Here is a 23483-nt window from a genome sequence, read left to right as displayed (position 1 = left end):
CACAGAGGATAAAAATCTTGCAGTTCAGCACCATCTACTGAACAGAGCAGAAAGACCTCCTCAGAGATAAATGGAAAACAAAGAACAGTAAACTCCAGGAACAACTACAGCAAAAAAACGATGACCAGAAAGAAAATGAAAAATCCCTCCAAAATAGGCTGGAACACATGGAATTTTGCAAGTTGAATGACAGAGATTTCAAGATTGCAGTTCTGAAAATACTCATTGAGATGCGAGAAAATACTGACAGGCAATTCAGCACACTCAGAAAACAAATCTATGAACGAAATGAGTATTTCTCCAAAGAAACTGAAATTTAAAAAAACAAACAAACAAACAAAAAAAAACAAAACGGAAATTCTGGAAATGAAGCAGGCAATTAAAGAAATTAAGAGTGAGCTGATGAGCATAGAGAACAGAATCAACCAGTTAGAAGAAAGAACTAGTGATATTGAAGTAGGAATCAAGAAATGAAGCAGAGGGAAGAAGAGAGAAATCTTAGAATAAAGAAATACAAAATAGCACTACGAGATATCTGATTCCATAAAAAAAATAATAATAACAACATCAGAATCATAGGCATAGTAGAGGAGGAAGAGAGAATATGGAATAGAGAGTCTACTGAAACAAGTAGTGGAAGAGAACTTCTCAAATCCATGGAAAGAACTAAATCCTCAATTCCAAGAAGCAAAAGAACACCTACTTACCTCAATCCAAAGAGACCCTCTCCAAGGCACTTGGTAATGAAGCTTCAAAACTTAGTGATAAAGAACTAATCCTCAAAGCAATCAAAGGTAAGAAGGAAGTGACCTACAAAGGAAAACCCATCAGAATTTCACCTGACTTCTCAACAGAAACTCTGTAATCCAGAAAAGAGGAGAACCAAAAATTCAAATGTCCGAAAAAGAGAAATTACCAGCCACTTATATTATATCCCGCAAAATTATCCTTTAAATACATGAAGGAGAAATGAGAACATTCCCAGACATACAGAAGCTGAAGGACTTTATCACTAGAAAACCTCCAGTGCAGGAAATACTCAAGGGAGTCATTCTACCTGAAACAAAGAACATAAAGTCATAACACTACCAATAGGATTGCCAAAAAATTTGTGGCATAAATAAGGATAATTTGTGACAACAAAAATATACAAGGGAAAGAAGGACAGGTATGAATAGGTAAAGGAAGATGAAGATCAGATGCACTCAAAAGGGGGGGGAGGGGAACCATGGTATATTTGCAACTTCACTTTTTATAAAACTAATGGCAACCACACACAAAAATCCCCCAAATAAGACATATAGCTTAAAAAAATAAGAAACAGAGGAAAGATGTGTGAATACCACTAAACAAAATATACAGATTTAATGTAATCCCCATCAAAACCTCAATGTCATTAAAAAAAAAAAATAGAAAGAAAAATCATCAGATTTGTATGGAACCACAAAAGACCCAGAAGAGCCAAAGAAATCCTGAGGGGGGAAAAAAAGAACGATGCTGGAGGTACCTGACTTCAAAATATACTACAGAGCTACAGTAATCAAAACAGCATGGTATTGGCAGAGAAACAGATACACAGACAGATCAATGGAACAGAATAGAGAGCCCAGCTATAAAACCACACGTATATGGACAAGATAATTTTTTACAAAGCAGCCAGAAATGCACATCGGAGTAAAGATAGTTTCTTCAATATGTGGTGCTGGGAAAACTGGAAAGCCACGTGAAACAAATGAAACTGGATTGCACTCTGCCCCCAAGTACAAAAGTTAATTTAAAATGGATCAAAGACTTAAACATAAGACCCAAAACTATAAGTTACATAGAAAAATATATATGGGTACCAAACTTATGGACCTGGGTAGTAGAGAACATTTTATGGACTTGGCAAGGGAGATAAAGGCAAAAATAAATGAATGGGACTATATCAAACTGAAGAGCTTCTGCTCAGCAAAAGAAATGAACAATAAAACAAGCAGGCAGCCCACCAGATGGGAGATGCTATTTGCAAACAGTAGCTCTGACAAAGGTTTAATTTTCAAAATATATAAAGAACTCATAAAACTCAACACCAGACAAATAAACAATCCAAACTAAAAGTGGGCAGAGGACCTGAAAATACACCTCTCCCAAGAAGAATACAAGTATAGCCAATAGATGTATGAAAAGATGTTCAACCTCACTGGCAATTAGGAAAATGCAAATTAAAATTACAATGACATACCACCTTACACTAGTTAGAGTGGCCATTTTCAACAAGACAAGCAACAAGTGTGGGAGAGTTGGCCGGGGGGGGGGGGGGTGGGGGGGGGCGGAAACCCTGATTCACTGCTGGAGGGAATGTAGACTGGTAGAACAACTATGGAAAGCAGTTTGGCGATTCCTCAAAAAATTAGAAGTAGAGCTACCATACAACCCAGCAATCCCTCTCTTGGGTATATACCTGAAAAACTTGAAACCATTTATATGCAAAGATATATGCACCCTTATGTTCACTGCAGCATTATTCACAGTGGCCAAGCCTTAAGAAACAGCCAAGGTGCCCTGCGATAGAGGACTGGGTAAAGATGATGTGGTAATACACACAATGGAAGACTACACGGCCATAAGGAAGGGTGAGATAGCATCATTTACAACATGAGTGGACCTTGAGAACATTATGCAAAGTGAAATAAGTCAGACAGGAAAAAAAGCTAAGAACTATATAGTTTGACTCCTATGTGGAATATAAAACTGAAACTTATGAACACAAACAGCAGTGTGGTGGTTGCCAGAGTGGGAGTGGTGAGAGAAAGGGGTCCTAATATGAGGTGATAAGAGAAGATTTGACTTTGAGTGGTGGGCACATGGTCCTATATACAGATTCTGTAAATTAGTATCCACACACGAAACCTATCAATATATGTTCATGTTGACTAATGTCACCCCAATGAAATTTAATTTTAAAAAAGTATACACACCCTTTGAATAATTATAAAGGCGGTATTTATTAAAATATATTTCGTTTTCAAAGTTAAAAAGAAAACAGTGGTGAAAGCAAACATCCCTAGCTTGTTTCTGTTCTTAGGCAAAATGGTTTTCATTTTTGCCCATTGAGTATGATGATGGCTGCAGGTTTGTCATAAAAAGCCTTTATTATGTTGAGGCATGATCTCTCTATTTGCACTTTGCTGAGATTTTTTATCAAAAAAGAGTGTTGGGTTTGTCAAATGCTTTTTCTGCATCAATATAATCATGTGATTTTTTTTTTGTCTTCCAATGTGTTTATGTGATATAACACATTTTTTTTTATGTGCAAGTATTGTACCAGCCTTGCACCCCTGGAATAAATCCCACTTGGTCATGATGTGTGATCTTTTTAATGTATCGCTGGATCCTATTTGCTAATATTTGGCTGAGGATTTTAGCATCTGTGCTCATCAGATATATTGGCCTGTAATTTTCTTTCTTTGTCGTATCTTTATCTGGTTTTGGAATTAGGGTAATGCTGGCCTCATAAAAATAAATAAATAAATAAATAAATAAATAAATAAATAAATAGCTTAGAAGTATTCCTTTTTCTTGAACTTTTTGGAGCAGTTTGAGGGTGTTAATTCTTTGAATGTTTGGGAAAACTAAAACTCCCTGTGAACCCATCTGATCCAGGGCTTTAGTATGCTGGAAGTTATTTCATTATTGCTTCAATTTCATCAGTAGTTATTGGCCTATTCGGGTTTTCTGTTTCTTCTTGATTGAGTTTTGGAAGACTGTATTTTTCTAGGAATTTGGCAATGAAGCAGGATAAAAAAATAACACCCAGAAATCTATGGCATTTTTATACACTTAACTAGAGGCCCTGTGCATGAACTGAGGGGGTGTCCCTCAGCCTGGCCTGCACACACTTCCTGGGGGAATCATGCCTAAGCTGGCAGTCAGACATCCCTCTGGCAGCCTGGGAGCCCTCAGGAGACTAATGTCTTAGGCTCACTCCCCGGAGCCGGCCTAAGCCATTAGTTGGACATCCTTAGCACTGCCACAGAAATAGAAATGATGGGAGAGCGGGCCTAAGCCATTAGTCAGACACCCTTAGCACTGCCATGGAGGTGGGAGAGGCTCCCACCACCACTGCTGCGCTGACCAGCCATGAGTCAGCTTCTAGCTGAGCAGGGCTCCCCCTGTGAAAGCACTCTGACACCAGGAGGCAGATCCTACGTTGAGTGTCTGCTCCCTGGTGGTCAGTGCACTTCATAGTGATCAGTTGTTTCCAGTTGTTCTGTCATTAGGATCAATTTGCATAATTCCCTTTATTATATAGGACTAGAGACCTGGTGCATGAAATCTGTGCATAGGGGGCGGGGTCCCTCACCCCAGCCTTCACCCTTTCCAATCTGGGACCTGTTGGGGGATGTCCGACTGCATCTCGCAATCCAGGACCACTGGCTTCTAACCACTCACCTGCCCGCCTGCCTGATCGCCCTAACTCCTCTGCCTGCCTGCTTAATTGCCCCTAACTGATCCCCTAACAATCTGATTGCCCTTAACTGCTCCCCTGCTGTCCTGATTGCCCCTAATCACCTCTGCCTCACCCCTTACCTGGGACCCAGGATTCTCTCCTCCAGCCAGTCACAGGTACCCGGGACCTGGGCTTCCCTCTCTCTGTCTGGCTACAGGCACCCAGGACCCGAGTCAGCTTCACCCAGACAGGCCGCAGCTACAGGGGACCATGGGTGGGAAGCTTTACCTGGGCTGCAGCCACAGGCACCTGGGACTGTAGGGCGGGTAGCTTGTCCCTCTCCTGGGCGGTAGCCACAGGCGCTGGTGCCAGGGACTGTGGGGACCATGGGACATGCAGATTGTCCCTCTCCCAGGAGTTAGGAACAACTGCTGGTACCCAGGACCATGGGGCAGGCGGCTTGTCCCTCTCCTGGGCCGCAACCTGGCTGGTCCCCATTCCTCTCTCCCCAGTGTTGAGTGTCTGAGAATTATGGTGTGATGGCATGAGGGTGTGATGACATAAGGGTGTGGTGACCATTTGCATATTAGCTCTTTATTATATAGGATAATTAATTCACTGAAAGAGAAACTAAAAAAAAAAATCCATTTACTACTGCAACAACAAAAAAATAAAATATTGAGGATTAAACTTAACCAAGGAGGTAAAAGACCTGTTCTTAGAAAACCATTGGATGTTGAAAAGAGAGATAGAGGAAGATATAAACAAGTGGAAGAATATACGGTGTTCATGGATTGGTTAAATCAACATAATTAAAATGTGCATACTACCCAAAGCAATCTATATAGATTTAATGCAATCCCTATTTACAATACCAATGGCATATTTCACAGATCTAGAACACTACAAATATTTATATGGAATTTAAAAAGATCCCAAATAGCAACAGCAATCTTGAGAAAGAAGAACAAAGTTAGAAGAATCACAATACCAGATATCAAGAAATACTACAAAGTTAAAACCCAGAGTACTTTTTTCCATGGTAGAAAACACAGGAAAGAATCTTAAGGTAACACTGAATTAATCAGACAGATGGCATTTATTTGGAAGATTGTCAATAAAAATTAACTTCTTCCATTAGGGAAATAATATACTTACACATTTTCAGCTTTCAAAATAAATTACCTCATTTCATAGTGAAATGATTTTTTATGACATAAGGCAATGCTATTTTTATAAAATATTTAAAATATGATACTCTCCAAATATTTATAAATGTCATTCATTCAGCCACCAGACTATGATCAGGATTTATATTGTTAAATGAGAAACTTCTTTGCTCAGAAAGAAATAAAATGAAGAACTTTCATGATTTACTTTAAGTAGATAATTACAGTAGGTCCTCAAATAGCACTGTTTTGTTCAACATCTTTTTTGTAACATGAGATGTTTATATTAGTCTATTGCAATTGGTTTCAATGTATGTCATTTTGCTTACACAAAACCTATCAAATAAAGGAGGACTTTGTGTGTATAAATTGTCTATCAAATAATTTTACTACAGTAAAGATAAAACATTATAAAATATACTAGAGGCCCGGTACATGAAATTCAGGCATGTGGGGGGCGGGGGAGGTGTTCCCTCAGTGCAGCCTGCACCCTCTCCAAACTGGGACCCCTCAGGGGATGTCCAAATGCTGGTTTAGGCCCGATCCTAAACTGGCAGTTGGACATCCCTCTCACAATCCGGGATCACTGGCTCCTAACTGCTCATCTGCCTTCCTGCCTGATCGCCCCTAACTGTCCCCCTCTCCCCCCTGCCAGCCTGGTCACCCCTAACCACCTCTGCCTACTGGCCTGATTGCTCCTAACTGCCCCCCATGCCAGCCTGGTCACCTCCAACTGCCTCCCCCCACTTGCTGAACTGGTTGCCCCTCACTGTACCCTATATTGGCCTGGTTACCCTCAACTGCTCCCCCTGCCAGCCTAGTTGCCCCTAACTGACTCCCTTTGCCAGCCTGGTCACCCCTTACTACCCCACCCCCCACTGGCCTGGTCTCCCCTCATAGCACCCCCTGCCAGTCTGGTTGCCCCCAATTCCCTCCCCATCACTGGCCTTACCACCCCTCACTAGCCCCCCTGCCAGCCTGGTCACCCCACGCAGCCTGCTGTTTAGTCTTTAATGCAAGGGAATCCTGGACAATTTGCCTTTTTATTAGTATAGATATTAAGTTAAAATTTCCAATTTCAATTAAAGAGTTAAAAATTATCTTGCATAAAATCCAACATTTAAAGGTATATAAAATAATTATTAGATAATATTAAATGTATATTATTTTGTCAAGGAAATGGATGAAAAGAAATCTTTAAATTTTCAGAAGCATACCTAGAAAGCATGTAGAAAAGCTTGGAAAAGATAATAAAATTCTAACTTGGCTATTTCTCCTTGACCACTGATTTGGGTAGTAGGGGCTTGTGGGGAAAGGCAGAAGCACTGCCTCAGAGGAAATTCTTCCTAATAATTTATCCATTAGCTACAATGCAACTAAGTTAAGAAAAAAAATATAAAAATAAATGAGAGCTTAAAAGCATATACAGAAAAATAGTCTGAAAAAGCTTCAAAAAATAAAAATTATATCAGAATAAAATTATTACTGTAAATGAGGAAATGTTAACGTAAAACTTTTAATCCAGTCAAACTGAAGACCTGTTGCAACCAAAACATTATAGCGAGGGCATCGCTGTGTAAACGGACATGTTTGTGCAATTGTTTGGGAGATGGAGAAGGAATTCTGATGAGTTGTATCATCAAATCATTTTAAATCTGTTTTAAATCAGTTCTCATTTAAAAACATATTTTTAATCATTCTTTATATTGTGATTAAGTTGTTACCAAAACCCTTTCTGAATTAGAAAGCAGGGTTACTTGAAATGATGTGTTGATTTAGTTGTACTTTAGGACATGTTCCAAATACCTAAAACTATTCATCTGTAGGCCGAGTTTTCAAAAATTCACGGCATTTTCTTGTTAAAAATGACCTTAGAATTCAACTATTTTACAATCACACCCAATGCAAGAATCACATGTATAACCTGTATGACCAATGATTATCTACACCATGTAAATATTTCCAATGAGGAGAAAAAGAAGTCTACTCCAAAGTAAGAGAGTTAAATTATCAGAAATATTCCTTTACATTTAAGTTAAATCTAACCATGTAATAACTTCCATCCATTCATTTTACATTCTGGAGCTATACCATGCAAGTGTACTCTTTTTCACATGAAAAATCTTTCAAATAAGTGAAGACTTGACTGCATCCCTTTCAAGTCTTTTCTTTTAGAATGAACATTTCTGTTTCTTCCAACACTTTCTCATATAGTGGTAAGTTTTTAATAACTGACACTGCTTTAGTTACTCTTTTCAGGATAAATCTCAGTTTGCCAATGACCCTTCAAAAATATGGCATCCAAAACTAAACACAGGTATGATCTTGGTATGTGATGCAAATAGCCATTGCCTCCCTTTTAAAAAATTCTTTATTTTCAGTAATGAAGACTGGAATTTTTAATCCTTCTTAAAAATATATAAAAACACCCAAGTTAATACACTGTCATAAATACTACCTGAGATAAAACTTGGCAATCTTTCTTAATTCTCCATATGCTATGTGTAAACTAAACTTCAATCAAAACACTTGGGTGTGCCACACAGACTGTGGCAGTTATTTTTGGATCCCAAACCTGAATTTCCATTTAAGTTTTCCACACTTAAAGTCTCAAGATGAACTGTTACTTTATACTTTAGGGCCTTTTACAATAAAAGATAAGTTTCACTGCCTTGCTAAAGAAATTTGTCTATGCATATGTATAGACCATCTTTAGATCTTGATGTGAAGAATTACTGTTTGAATCATGCCTACATTTTTTCCATTCTCCAAATGTTTCCTAATTAAAGTAATACTTAGGAAAGAAGATAGCTGGCATTTTAAACTACTTCTGGAAACACAGTGAATTTCCAGTACGTAAGACTGAGGATACTCTACCTCACTTATTTAATGAAAGTCACTTATACATTTTCATAAATAGCGTATTTAGTCTGATCAGAAAATATTGTTAATTTGAATTAATTAGTAGTTCACAAAATCATTTAAATCTCCATATTAAACTAAAAACAACTATTTTCAAATAAGTACCTCTTAAAAAAATCAATTGAGGAAACAGTTAAGAGACTTCAACTAGTCCAGACATTCCATTTAACTTGTTTCATATCTTTGAGAAAAATAATCTACCATGTGCTTTTTCTCATACTTTAAAAGAGCATAGGTAAAAATATTAGGCCAATTTCAAGGGAAATGAAATAATGGAACAAAATAATATTTTTAATAAATATAATCAAAATGAAAGACTTACTGCTATAGGTAAATTGTAAAAAGTTTATTGCATCTAACATTAAAATGATCTTTTTTCTAGAAGCACTAAAAAATTAGTTGCTCTCTTAAATATCAACTATTTAAAATTCTAAAGATATAGAAAATTACAATAAAATAAAAAATAAAATTACAAACTAAACCATAGCTATACGCTAAAAATAGTTCATGGTTCACAAAAGTCTCCTAAGTATTTCTAAATATTTTAAAGTGATTGAACTAAAGAATGCCAAATCCAAGCAAGAATAGTCTTGGTTTAAAGGAAAGGGGGTGGGGGAGTAATGAAAGTAAAGAGTGTCAAAATATATGATGACAGAAAAAGATTTGACTTGGATGGTGGGCATGCAATACAACTTACAGATGATGGATCATACACATGGGCTTGAAACTTATATTTTTATTAACGAACAAGAGGCCCGATACACAAAATCTGGGCAAGGGCCTTGGTCCTGGCTCCCGCCCACTGGTGCTGCTGCCACTGTGACGGGGGGCCTCTGATGCCTCTGCCACAGTCCTCGTCTGCTGTGGCTCTGTCCGGAAGGATGCCCAGTCTATTTAGCATATTACGCTTTTATTATTATAGATGTTATCCCCAATAAATTTAATTGAAAAAACAGTCCTGGTTCACCTAGTTTAGATCCTCCTCATCCCCTACCTAGAAACTTCAAGAGCAAGATGACCTAGGACAGCGAGAGATGTCGGCTAACGTAAGGGCACTGCATAACTTGGCAGGTTACATCACCATGGTCCAGTAACAACGAGACAACACTAAACTATTGACAGTGCCACAGCCTTATTTCAAGGGTTAAATTCTTTAATTTGCAGCTATAAAAATTGGCTGTGAAACCATGTTTCTTTGCCATGAACAACTTAAATTCTTTAAAATCAATTACTGAGTTACTGAAATACTTAGAGCTTAATAAAACTAAAAGCTGCCATCACATGCGTTATAGAGCATCATAAAAATGGGCTATGTTTAAGAAAAGCAGCTAAATTTAAAGTGAGAAAATGTACTGAAGATTTTTTATTCTACTAACTGTTTTTATTCTACTAACTGTTCATTTGATAGTTATTATACTCCGTTCTAAATGATAAGAATACTCTTGGATTAAAAGATAATAACTTTGGTAGGTTTCTTTTACATTTACTTTTTAAATGTCTTTTCTTACTGCTATTTCATAGGCCAAAATCAGGTAAAATTGACACCCTCACTGTATGAGACTACAAAATCTTTTGAACTGTTGTTTCTCTGAGAGACTGCATGTTTCTGTATAAGTAAATTATCTCCACTTCTAATTGTGGTCTAATCATGGTCATAGTTATGACCATTTCTATATTACGTTCTCACATGAAACTGCACATGGAATAATAAAAAAAAAAACATAGTCCTCACAAATTAAATAACAAATACTCTACTTCAAGTCCTTTTTGGAATTCCAAAGAAAACAAATAACAAATGTAGAAACACTACTTTGATATTTTGTTTTGGTTCATCTTAATGTTGCATTTCCTTAAGAACACATTCTAGGAAAAATAAAACTTTTATGCATTTGCTTAAGAATGTTCTAGAAAAAAATAAAACTAAAAATTAAAACATCTTAATGAATGATTCACTTTAACAATTAGTCTTGTAATCTTCAGCACTGTCAATATCAAAACAGGTACCATTTATTTGGCATATATAATGGTACTTAAAATACTAAGAGCTTTCAATACAATATCTACTAAATTCCAGGTCACATATTTAAATGCCTACTAGACATCTGTACTTGGAAGCCCCAAATATATTTAAATCTCATCATGTCCCCAAAAGAACTTTCTATTCCCTTACAAACATATTCCAGTATTCTGAAACTTGGTAAATGGTACCCTCATCCATTTAGTCATGAAGAAACCTGGGAGCTACAATACCAGATGTAATAACTACTATCTGGGAATAGCTACTGTATGCCAAGAATCATGCAAGGTATGTATCTATGACAAAATCAAATCCACATCCTCAAAAAATGTGCAAAATAAACATTATTCTGTGAAATCTTACAATAAACAATCCTATTTAATTTTAGTTAATTCAAATCTTCCACAATTAACTTGAGCATTGAACACTTTTCACCATAACATTTGGCAAGCCAACCAATGGTACTAGTTATAAATGCTTTATAAATGCTTTTTTTAAGAACTATAATCAACAAAATTATATTTGCTCATCCTTTTTGCCAAAATCATATCAGTGAATTACTGTATAAAATTAGTAATTGAAAGGAGTATGTGTATTTAAAGATATATTATCTATATTTCATCGAAATTCTACTTCCTCATAGCCTGATTCCTTGGAGTATTTTTTTCAGATCTCTTATTTATGAGAAGTTACCTTTTAGAACAATATAGTTAAACAGAAGGAGAAATAAAGAACATTACTAATACTTTATGGTTTTCTATGTGAGCAGATGAATACATTAATATTAAATTCTACTTCTAAGAAGCAGCAAAAAACACATATTAATTCAGCACCAATGAGGTACTAAGCCTAAATAGGATGAAAAGTATAGATATAATTTATAAAATACAATCCCTTCTCTCTAGATGCTTACAAACTGATAGAACATCAGAAATGTGAAAAATAGAAACGTGCTTAATTGCCAGAGGCATGATAAAATAGTATGTAGCTAATAAGAACAAATAAGAAAAGGAGACAATTCTTGGAAAATGCAGTCTAAAATATAGCAGGTAAAAATACTTCCAAATATATTATGTAAATCTGCTTTAAAAGCATTCTTTAAAAAAAAAAAAAAAGACTGACAGAATACAAATAATTTAATTAACACACTAGGCTTAGCATTCTGCAAAAGTACAAAATGAATTGTTTCTAACTTCCAAAAATTACATCTCTATCAACAAATTAGCCACAATTAGACAGGCATATTCCATTACCAAGTATTGGATCTGCAAAAATCCAAATGTTATAGACATACTCGGAGGAGGTAATCCAATAGATTATACTATATAGATGTATCGGGTCTAGTAATAATTAATGTCGTTTTTAAACATTCGTTTAAAATCTTGCTTGGCGTTGACTTGTATTGACATAACCTTCAAACACGTGGTATCTACAGAATGTGTGAAGTGCAATTAACAAGTTTTGCTTGAAAAAGTTTGTGTTTGGTTTGGTTTTTGTTGCAAAACTAGGGCCAAGAAGATGGCGGATGAAGAGCATATTCGGCACTGCATGCTTTACGAGTTCCAATTAGGAAGAAAAGCAAGTGAGGCTGCAAAAAACATCTGTAGTGCTCTTGGTCAAGATGCAGTTAGCGCCAGAAAATGCCAGCGTTGGTTTGAGAAATTTCGCGAGGGAAATTTTTCGTTAGATGACAAGAGTGGTCGAGGTCGTGTGTCCAATTTTGATCAAGAAGCTCTTCAAGCTCTTTTGGTGCAAAATCCTCAAATCACCCAACAAGAGCTTGCAACAACTTTAAATTGTTCACAAAAAACAATTTCCAATCAATTGCGTGCACTTGGCAAAGTCCAAAAGTTTGGAAAATGGGTTCCTCATGAGTTGAGCGACAACAACCGTAATCAAAGAGTCACAATTTGCAGTTCGCTCCTCTCTCGTCAAAACCGTTTGCCGTTTTTAGAGCAAATTGTTACCGGAGATGAACAATGGGTGCTGTATGTTAATTTGAAAAGGCGGCCTCAATGGTTGGACAAAAATGAGGCTCCGCAGCCCACGCCAAAACCTGACTTGCATGCAAAAAAAGTGATGTTGTGTGTTTGGTGGAATTTTAAAGGAATTCTTCATTATGAACTTTTACCATCTAACCAAACCATTACAAGTGCAGTGTACAGTGCCCAATTGGAAAGGTTAGCCCAAGCTTTAAGAGAAAAAGAACCCGCGCTGATTAATCGGAAGGGCGTAATTTGTCACCACGATAACGCACGACTGCATACTGCAAGAATCACTGCTGAAAAACTGCGCCAGTTGGAATGGGAAGTTCTCCCTCAACCTGCATATTCTCCTGATATTGCCCCTTCCGATTACCATTTGTTTCGTTCTTTGCAAAACTTTCTTCTTGGAAAAAAATTTAATAATGAAGAATGCCTCAAAAATGCATTGACCGAATTTTTTGCATCAAAATCACAAGAATTTTACAACAGAGGGATTAAAATGCTTCCTGAGCATTGGGCACAAGTAGTAGAAAACAACGGCAACTATATTGTTGATTAAATTTTGTTGTATTGTTTAAATAAATTCGATTTAAAAAAAATATTAGAAAACGACATTAATTATTACTAGACCTAATAAATAGTCATATAGCCATATCAAGATTATAAATATTCATTTCACATTTTGTCACAAATGGGTTCAGATAGATCAGGTTGTATCTCAAAAGGGATTTCTTTTAATGTTTTGGTTTTCAAAGTTTTGGATTTGAAAAATGTGAAAGGATGGTGGGCATTAGTAGTATCCCTATGTTACAGAGGAGGAAAACATTAAATAATTTATTCAAAACTAAAACAAGTCGCAAAACCAGAAGCGAAAATAGGCAAACTACTCCAGAGTAGTTAAAAGCACTGCTCTAGGAGGTCTCCAATCCCAGAAGAAATCCTTGTGACCTTCTTTGTCTTTATCCAGAATCTGAACCCTTGCCTCGAATTCTATTGCTACCCTCCTAATCTGAGTCACTTGGTTCACTGTAACAGCTACTAACCAGGCTACCTGATTCTTCTACCTACTAAACAGTAAAAGCCAATGTTCTTTAAAAAAGCATACAAGAATCTATAGGTTCTGTACTCTCTCATTTATCTTAACATCTGTATCACATCTACTGCTCCCTCTCTCACTCTACTCCAGCCTCACTGGTCTCCATGCTGTCCTGGTCTCCATGCATGTTCCCACCTAGGTCCTGGCACTGACTATTCCTCCTGCCTGGCAAACATTTCCTCTGTATCTTTTTTTTTTTTTTTTTAATATATTTTATTGATTTTTTTCAGAGAGAAAGGGAGAGGAATAGAGAGTTAGAAACATTGATGAGAGAGAAACATCCATCAGCTGCCTCCTGCACACTCCCTACTGGGGATGTGACCGCAACCAAGGTACATGCCCTTGACCAGAATCGAACCTGGGACCCTTGAGTCTGCAGGCCGACGCTCTATCCACTAAACCAAACCGGTCAGGGCTCCTCTGTATCTTAATGACTCCCCCCGACTCCTCCAATATTACCTTCCAATGAGGCCTACAATATCACTCTATTTAAAATTGCAACTGCCCTCTCCAAAGCAACTGACACTCCGGATCCCCCTGTCCCTGCTCAACTCTTTCTCCTAAACACTTAACCACCCACAAATATTCTAGAAAATATCCTTATTTCTTATTTTCCTGTCTTTTGTACTTATATTTATACATACACCAAAGTATCCCCAGTCCTTAGAAAATCATCTAGTATATAAGTGCTCAAAAATAATTGTTGCTATTGATATTTCTATGTCAACTTTAACCTAAGCTCCCACATTCCTTAGTATTCCTTAGAAATGTTAGCATTTCTCAGTATCTCTCAGAAAAGTTAGAATTTCAATAAATATACTTAAATTACATTTTTTAAATAGCCAAGTTTTATCCAATTATGCTTTTATTAAGATTCTTTATGTAGAATTATATTTTGTAGACATGGATAGATGTTATGATGTCACTCAGAGAAGACAATAAAGTAAGAGTTTATTTAGTATGATCCTTCTATAAGCAAAACTAGAATGTATTTGTATATATCAGGTTTTTGGGCATGATGACAATTAGGTATTTAAAAAATATTTTTTCCATCTACTTATTTGCATGTTCTCTTTTTTTCATTAATATGTATTATTTGTATGATTAAAAAACTATATACAGCCAAAACCGGTTTGGCTCAATGAATAGAGCACATGTGTCAAACACAAGGCCCGCGGGCCAAATCCGTCCCGCCAGGCCTTGCAATGTGGCCCGCACCACGCTGTCATCACTGCACTCCGCTGCGTTTCCATCACAATGACAGTTTATGACTGTTCAGTAAACCATTCGGCCCGTGATTTAGGCTGGATTTTAGATTTTGGCCCCTTCTCTGATTGAGTTCGACACCCCTAGAATAGAGTATCAGCCTGCAGACTGAAAGGTCCCAGGTTTGATTCCAGTCAAGGACATGTATCTTGGTTGCGGGCACATCCCCAGTAGGGGGTGTGCATGAGGCAGCTGATCGATGTTTCTCTCTCATTGATGTTTCTAGCTCTCTATCCCTCTCCCTTCCTCTCTGTAAAAATCAATAAAATGTAAATTTAAAAAAAGTATATATAGCCGTAGCTGGTTGGGCTCAGTGGATAGGGTGTTGGGTTGTGGACTAGAAGTTCCCGGCATCGATTCTAGTCAAAGGCACATGCTAGGGTTGTGAACTCGATCCTCAGTAGGGGGATGCAGGAGGCAGCCAATCAATGATACTCTTTCATCATTGATATTTCTATCTTTCTCTCCCTCTACTGTCCTGAGATCAATAAAAATATATTTTTAAAAAATAAAAAATTATAATATACAGCCCTGGCTGGTGTTTTTAAGTGGTTAGAGTGCTGGCCCGCACATCAAAGGGTCCTGGGTTTGATTCCTAGTCAAAGGCATGAACCAGGGTTGCAGGTTCCATTCCCGGCCCCAGCCAAGGTGTGCAGGAGGCAGCCAATGAATATGCCTCTCTCACAGTGATCTCTTTCTCTCTCCTCTCCCTCTCTTTCTCTCTCTTTTCCTTCTTCTCTTACCCTTCCTCCCTCCCTTCCATTCTCTCTGAAAAGCAATGGGAAAAATATCTTCAGGTAAGGAAATAACAACAACAAAAATTAGTCACATCACCATTTCTATAAAGAGAAGTAGTTCAATATTTGTAGGTAGTCTGTTAAATGATATTAATAGCACATATCTATTGCATTATATAATGACTATTTTAATAGTGAATACAAATTTTCTTTAATAAAAAGGACAAGATTTAGAATTTAGCTGGCAAATGTTTTGTAAGAAGTAATTTTTTTGAGGTATATGAGTACTGTGTATCATTATTATTATTATTTCGTTAATTCTCACCAAAGGATTTTCTTCCATTGATTGTTAGAGAGAGTGGAAAAAAGGGAGGGAAGAGAAGAGAAATAAAGAGAAATATCTGTGTGAGAGAGAGACATCAACTCATGTCTCCTGCCCATGCCCTGACCATCCTGACCAAGGCAGGGAGCAAACCCACAACCGAGGTACTTACCCTTAACTGGAATCAAACCCACAAACCTTTGATAGGAGGGGCCCACACTCTAACCACTTAACATTGATCAGGGTCTAGTTCTTTTATTTATACAGAGGGTATAAATGAGGGTATATATGGAATAGGTATGCTAAATACCACTATATTCATATATCTATGTAAAATCACATATTCAATCTAATTTTCAATGACAATGCTTTTAGTAGGCTTTTATATTTTTAGTATAAACTGATAAACATTTCTTTTTATCTTTAAATTCATTAATATATTGAATAAAATAAAGCTATAGATTTAGAAAAACTGTGTTCATCATTAAAGATGACTACTATGTCACTTAAGGGAAATCAACAAAAGAACTACTTTAATGACAACACTCTGATTTTAGAAAATAGTAGTCTCCCATTTTAACAAAAATTTGGAATCTTTGCTTTAACTTGTAAAATATACACATAAAAGTGATAATTATCATCTCAAAGGCAAATTTAATTATGAGCAATTATTTTCTTTCCAAATAAAAAACACGTTTGCCGAAACTGACTTGGCTCAGTGGATAGAGCGTCAGCCTGCGGACTGAAAGGTCCCAGGTTCAATTCCGGTCAAGAGCATGTACCTTGGTTGCAGGCACATCCCCAGTAGAGGGTGTGCAAGAGGCAGCTGATCGATGTTTCACATCTATGTTTCTAACTCTCTATCCCTCTCTCTTCCTCTCTGTAAAAAATCAATAAAATATATATTTTTTAAAACACGCACACAAAAAAAACCCCAAAACACACGTTCATTTACTCTCTGTAAAAGGAAACCTAAATTGGTTTAGAAATACTTTCCCCTTATCTTAAAACTAGAAAGAAAATACTATGCTTTTAATGTTATATATATATTTATATTTAATGTTCTTTTAAATAAAATTTGATTTAGATTTTCCCAAGTTCAATTCCATTCAATATTTTATTGCAAAACTTTTATTAAAAAAATAAGGACATGAGGTGTATTTAAGATAAAAGTTTACATACCTTGGTTTCAGAAAAATTAAACTATATTGCTGGCAAGCCAGACCCACAGTGGGGGTATAAACAATAGGCATGAACTTCTCAATGTCAGACATAAGCACTCGATAAAAGAGCTTTTCGTTTCTGTCTTGAAGATCCATTAAGAGAAGATACCTGTGGAAAATGGACAAAATGAGGTCTATATTCTAACAAAGCCATGAAATAGCTGCTTAGAAATCTTATTACCGGTAAACATTTTTCAACAAAGTATGAAGGACTTTTTAGGTCACACAGGAAACATCTGATCAAAAACACTTTAGATATATTCTTAAATACGTACCTCAAAGAATGAAGAACCATAAACCTCAGCGAGTGTCATTCAAATATTAAAATAATTGCTAAAATAGAAGTTTTACTTAATATTTTAAATGACTTTATCCCTATTTTAAAATGAAAGAATGATGAGAATATGAATTTAATGATGAAAATATAAATATACACATAATATTAATTTTAAGTAAATACAAAGACTTTATCCTTTAACTTTCAGTGCTGAATAACCAAGGGAAATAACAAATGAAAAATGAGTAAAGAATATAGCACCAACCCTAAAAATTACTAAGGTAGCAAGGAAGTTTAAGGGTCTTTTCTTATTATTTGTATCAAATAGCTTTTTTCTTTCTAGAGACATTTTTACCCAGACTTATCTTTCTAAGCATCAAACTTATCATGTTACATCTAGCCTTCAGTGGTTTGTAAAATAAAACTCAAATTGCTTGGTATAATTTAAAATAATATTTTAAGATTGTATTTAACAATCTTACTAGCCTTTTAGGATTGATTTCCATTCCCTGAAGTAGTTGAAAATGTGTAGCATTTGGTGTCAGACATACAAGATTCTAATGCTGGGCAAACAGATAGGTTATGCTAACCCAAAAAATTAAAATTTAGGAAGAAGAAGATGACTTTTAGACATGCTAAAACTGATTTAGCAAATGTGTAAGTCCTCGTTGCTAAATCAATGATCAACCCTCAGACCTCATTTTATCAGAACATTTGACTCAAGTGGCAATCCCTACAAATCAATAAACTCTCTTTACTTGACTTCTAGGACATCATATTCTCTTCATTTTCTTTCTACCTCACTAGTTTCCTGTTTCTTTGCAATTTCTTTTTTGTTTCTTTTTGCTGTTTTCTCCGCTCTGCAAGGTCTCTAATACTTATCTCTAATACATTAGGCTTTTCTTTCAACATATATCCAAAATCTAAACACCTTCACTGCTACCATCCTGGGTCTAAATCACCATCATCTTTTGCTTGGATTATTATAATAGTCTCCTAAAGATTCTTCCAGCCTATATTCCATTCTCAATATTGCAGCCATTCTCTTCTTGAAATGTAGCTCAGATCATGTTGATTTCCTGTTCAAAACCTTGAAAGGCTTCCCTTTTCACTCGGATTAATAGCAAAGTCTTTTATTGGCCTTCAAATAATCTATCCTCTATTACCTTGATAATTTCCTTTCCCAACCTACCATTCTTCCCCTCACTCATCCTACTCCTGACACAGGTATCCCTACTGATCCTCGAACCAGAAAAAGAATATAAAGTGAAAAATAAGCTGAAGGAAGAACTTAAGTAACAAGTGAAAGCGACTGTGGAGAGGTTTAAAATACACAAATGGACAAGCTGAGTTAATCTCTTTCTCCAGCTGCCCGACATCACCCCTGGGCTCAGGAAAACAGTGGGCGTGGCAGGAATGGAGGTCATCACGGGCTCAGCAATATGGACTTCCAGTCACCAAGGGTGATCTGCCTTTAGACTCTCCTGAGTGCCCAATCTGCCATAGGCCAACACCGCATGCCTCAGGGTGATCAGCAAGCCACCAGGTGGCAGGTGATTACATTGGACTGCTTCCATCCTGGAAGAGGCAGTGTTGTTGTTACTGGAATTGACACTTACTCTGGATACAGATTTGCCTTCCCTACACACAATGCTTCAGCCAAAACTACCATCTGTGGACTTACAGAAGGCCTTATCCACTATCATGGTATTTACAGGCATTGCTTCTTGGAACTCACTTTTGAGCAAATGAAGCATGGCACTGGGCCCATATTCATGAAATTCATTAGTCTTGCTATGTTTCCCCACCATCGTAAAGCAGCTGACTTAACAGAATGGTGGAATGGCCTTCAGAAGCTCAATAACAACAACAGCTAGGTGGTAACACCTGCAAAGCTGAGGCAAAGTTCTCTAGGAGGCTATGTATGATGTGAATCCATGTCCAGCATGATGCTATTTCTCCCATAACCAGGATTCACAGGTCTACGGACCCAGGAGTAAAAATGTAAGTGGCACTACTCGCTATTATTACCAGTGACCCACTAGCAAAATTTTTGCTTCTTGTCCCCATGACATTATGCTCTGCTGACCAATAAGTCTTAGTTTCAAAAGGAGGAATGTTTCCACCAGGAGACAATTCCATTAGACTGAAAATTAAGATAGCCACAAGCCACTATGGACACCACATGCCTCTGAATCAATAAGCAAAGAAGGAAGTTACCTGGCTGGCTAGGATGACTAATCCTGCCTACCAAAGGGGATTTGGACTGCTAGTCCATTATTAGTAGTATTCTCTTTAGCAAAAAGGAATTCTGCAAGGAGTCTGCCTTCAGACTGCAAGTCTTTTCTTGTTCTCCAGCTGCCAGTCTACCTGCAGACTTAGGACTTAACCAGGCTTCACAATCACGGGAGCCAATCCCTTGAAATAAATATATATCTCCATCCAACAGGATGTGATGTGTGTGTGTGTGTGTGTGTGTGTGCACACAACAAATATATCCTGTTGCTTCTGTTTCTCTGAAGACCGCTAGAAAACCCTAATACAAATACTTACTAGGTATTGGGTTAGCTACCTTTTCTAAATATCACAATAATATTTTGAAATAACTATTCTCTTCAATCCATAAATGAAAAACCCGAGGTTTAGTGCCTCCAAAAGGGAAGAGTCCAAAGCAGAGGACAAGGCATACACTGTGGTCCTGACAGAGATTGTGGTGGTTTGTTTGAGGCCCCAGTGCTAGTGAAACACAGCCAGAATTTCAAACTAGGGTTATCTCATTACAGAGGTAGGGCACACGTTACCTTTATCTCTGTGCAAACATGGAAACTGAATTCTAAACACAGTAAGTGACCTAAATTCACAATAGCATAAAACCAGGTTTAGAAGTTGAAAAAGTGCACCCAATATGCACTCATAGTCTGACTAAAAACCACTTTAACCTGTTTTGCTTTGTCCAGGATGGCATTTCCAGATAACTCATCTTTATAGCAACAATTTTATCACAAGAGCAAAGTAACCTCTCTGAGGATAACAGTTTAGAAAGAAAACTTTTATTCAAATGTTCCTAAGAAGGGTAAATTTTTAAAAATATCATTGTATTATAGGCAAATTCTCCTCCAAGTTCACTACTTTTTCCAAATCACTAAATATTTTAACTTTCTCATCTAATAAAAAATAAAATAAACAACTGTCTAAGAGAAATATAAAATGTGCTACCTGTCAAAGTCAGAGTTCAGACGCTCACAATTTTTAAGTACTCTAAGAACCTGGATATCCTGACTGATGAAACAAGGTGGCAATAATCCATGAATATTCAATTGTTGTCTTTCTTCCAGGGTAAAAGCCAAGTCCTGTGGAGAAAAGAGAATAATTTAAGGAGAAAAAGTATATATTTACAAAAAATAACATCCAAGTGTATGGAATTAAGAATCAGAATATCTGGTGATACTATAAACATAGCCATTTGGCTGTGAGTAAACCATATAAGCTTTCAATACCTAGTTACTATAACATTTTCAGATCTGAGTCACTAACATATTGTTAAGATGAAATTAGGTAAAAGGAGAAAATGAGTTGAAAACATGCAAATGCAGATATAAATATCATTATCAATAGCAACCTAGCTAATAAAAGAGTAATATGCGAATTTACCATCACTGTGCTACACCCACAAGCCACGCTCACAAGCCATGTCCATCAGCCAGTACGGAGCGAGTATGCAAATTAATCAACCCAGATGGCTATGGCCAGTGAGATAGCAGGAGGGAGACTTGGGTTTCCCTGGCGATGGAGGAAGCCAAACTTTCCATACACCCTGGCTGGCCCAGGCTTCTGCTTAACACTACAAAGTTTCAATTATAGAAGATAAATAAATCCCAACAGAAATGGCTGCCGCCATGAAGCAAGCGGGAGGCTTGGCTCCACTCTAGGCTACAAAGTTTCAATTGTAAAAGATAAATAAATCCCAGATACTAGGGCCTCCACTTGGGTCGCCGGGGTGTGTGGCCGATCTGCAAACCACCACAGGCCCCTCAGCCAGGCCGTCCCACACCCCAAGGGAACCCCCACCCTGATCAGGGACACCCTACAGGGCAAACCAGCTGACCCCCACCCATGCACCAGGCCTCTATCCTATCTAATAAAAGAGGGATATGCAAACTGACCATTACTCCAACACACAAGATGGCTGCCCCCATGTGGTCAAAGATCCTGGCCCTTGTGGACACATGATGGCCACCACAAGATGGCCAGCAGGGGAGGGCAGTTGTGGGTGATGAGGTCAACAGGGGAGAGCAGTTAGGAGGGACCAGGCCTGCAAGGGAGGGTAGTTGGGGGAGATCAAGCCTGCAGGGGAGGGCATTTAGGGGTGACCAGGCTGGCAGAGGAGGGAAGTTGGGGGAAAACAGGGGAGCAGTTAGACATCAATCAGGCTGGTAGAGGAGTGGTTAGGGGGTGATCAGGCTGGAGGCAGAAGCAGTTAGGGGCAATCAGTAAGGCAGGCAGGTGAGCAGTTGGGAGCCAGCAGTCCTGGATTGTGAGAGGGATGTCCGACTGCCTGTTTAGGCCCAATCCTAAAGATTGAAGAGGGTGCAGGCTGGGCTGAGGGACACACATCCCCATGCATAAATTTTGTGTACCAGGCCTCTGGTTAAATATGAAATAAATAGGAGTTATTATAAGAGACTTTTAAATTACGAACATGAGTAGGTCATCTTTAAATAGGTCAGGTAATGCCTTATATAAGATTGAGACACCTGTTTCAACACTCCTTTCCTAAGTAGTATTCTTATACTATTCTTATACACTCCTACCACACAAAACTTCTCGCCATTTCCTGAACACACTTGAAAAAGTTTTATTCTTCCATGACACTATGGCCAAAAATATCTTTCTTCCCTGCTTCTGTGCCCTTCAAGCCTTACCTTAAATGCTCTCTCTATCTTCTCTAAAGCCTCCCCAGAATCACCCAGTATGTCCATTAGAATCCTACTATTACATTTACTAGAGGCCTGGAAATTCGTGCAAGAGTAGACCTCCCTTCCCCTGGCTGCCGGTACTGGCTTCCCTCCAGCACCTGGGGCCCAGGCAGGCTTCCCTTGGGCTGCCTGCAGGCGCCTGGGACCTGGGTTGGCTTCCCTCTGCCCTCGGCTTCGTCAGGAAGGACGTCCGGAATGACTTCCAGAAGGACATCCAGTCCAATTAGCATATTGCCCTTTTATTATTACAGATGCTATGTTACCTATTTACATGAACACTGATTGCATAAAACAAAAGTAAAGTAACTATGAGGCTTGGAAACAAGCAAGCAAAATAGAACTGATGGGTTGATGCAAAGACCCAGAATGGACCTAAGAGATCTGTTGGGAATGGGTAGTAACACAAGTAGTAATAGCAAGAGAAACCCCAGTAGCTATTAATCTACGGGAATGAGCAATTCCCCCTGGAGAAAGGTCTTCCCCTAGAGATAGGTCTCCTGGGGATTTCCGAGAGGCCTATCTGGTTAGACTGTGGCTGCTGTACGTATGGGTCTGGCAAAAGTGCACCAACATGGTGATGGTCAGGTTCGCTCACTGTGACCACTGCTGATGCTTCTTAGACAACCTGGATGAGCAGGACTGTAATCACTAACTTTTTGTTGGACAATTCTACAGCCATCCTGCTTCGCCCCTGAAAGTTTCTTATGATAGTAAAAGAATGAATCCCAGGTCTTTGGGGAGTGTATTACTCTGGGAAAAGGACAATCTGGTTCATCCCTGAGGTTGACAGGCCCTGAGCGTCGAGAAATGAACATGTCCAACCTTGGGAAGCAGGTGAAGGAGGTCAATGGATGAACAATTCTCTATTTCTTCTATTTTTTAAAATACGGAGAAGCCCATTAATTCCTGTCACTTATAGAAAGCCTTATGCTCAGATTCCTGGGGGCAAACGGAAGAAAGGCAAATAGATTTGTCCACTGAATGACCCCTGACTCCTGCTGGAGCTCTCGAAGATGCCTGCAAGAGCTAGCTGGGACAAATAGCTCCTTTGGACTTCTCAA

The 23483-nt window shown here is 37.9% G+C and overlaps 1 protein-coding gene across 2 annotated transcripts in view; it reads right to left on the bottom strand.

Moving 5' to 3' along the window:
• ME1 (malic enzyme 1) overlaps nucleotides 1-23483 on the bottom strand; it is a 133776-nt gene that overhangs the window by 95399 nt on the left and 14894 nt on the right. For both annotated transcript variants that reach the window (XM_036414831.2, XM_036414832.2), the window contains exons 2-3: nucleotides 20663-20796; nucleotides 17129-17278 (exon numbers count right to left, since the gene is read on the bottom strand). In XM_036414831.2, coding sequence (XP_036270724.1) covers nucleotides 17129-17278; nucleotides 20663-20796 — 284 coding nt within the window. The remainder of the gene's footprint in view (nucleotides 1-17128; nucleotides 17279-20662; nucleotides 20797-23483) is intronic.

This window comes from Pipistrellus kuhlii, unplaced genomic scaffold, assembly GCF_014108245.1.
Source record: "Pipistrellus kuhlii isolate mPipKuh1 unplaced genomic scaffold, mPipKuh1.p scaffold_m20_p_5, whole genome shotgun sequence".
NCBI lineage: Eukaryota > Metazoa > Chordata > Mammalia > Chiroptera > Vespertilionidae > Pipistrellus > Pipistrellus kuhlii.
Note: the sequence above shows the minus strand (reverse complement) of the source record. Positions and strands in the feature narration are given on the sequence as shown.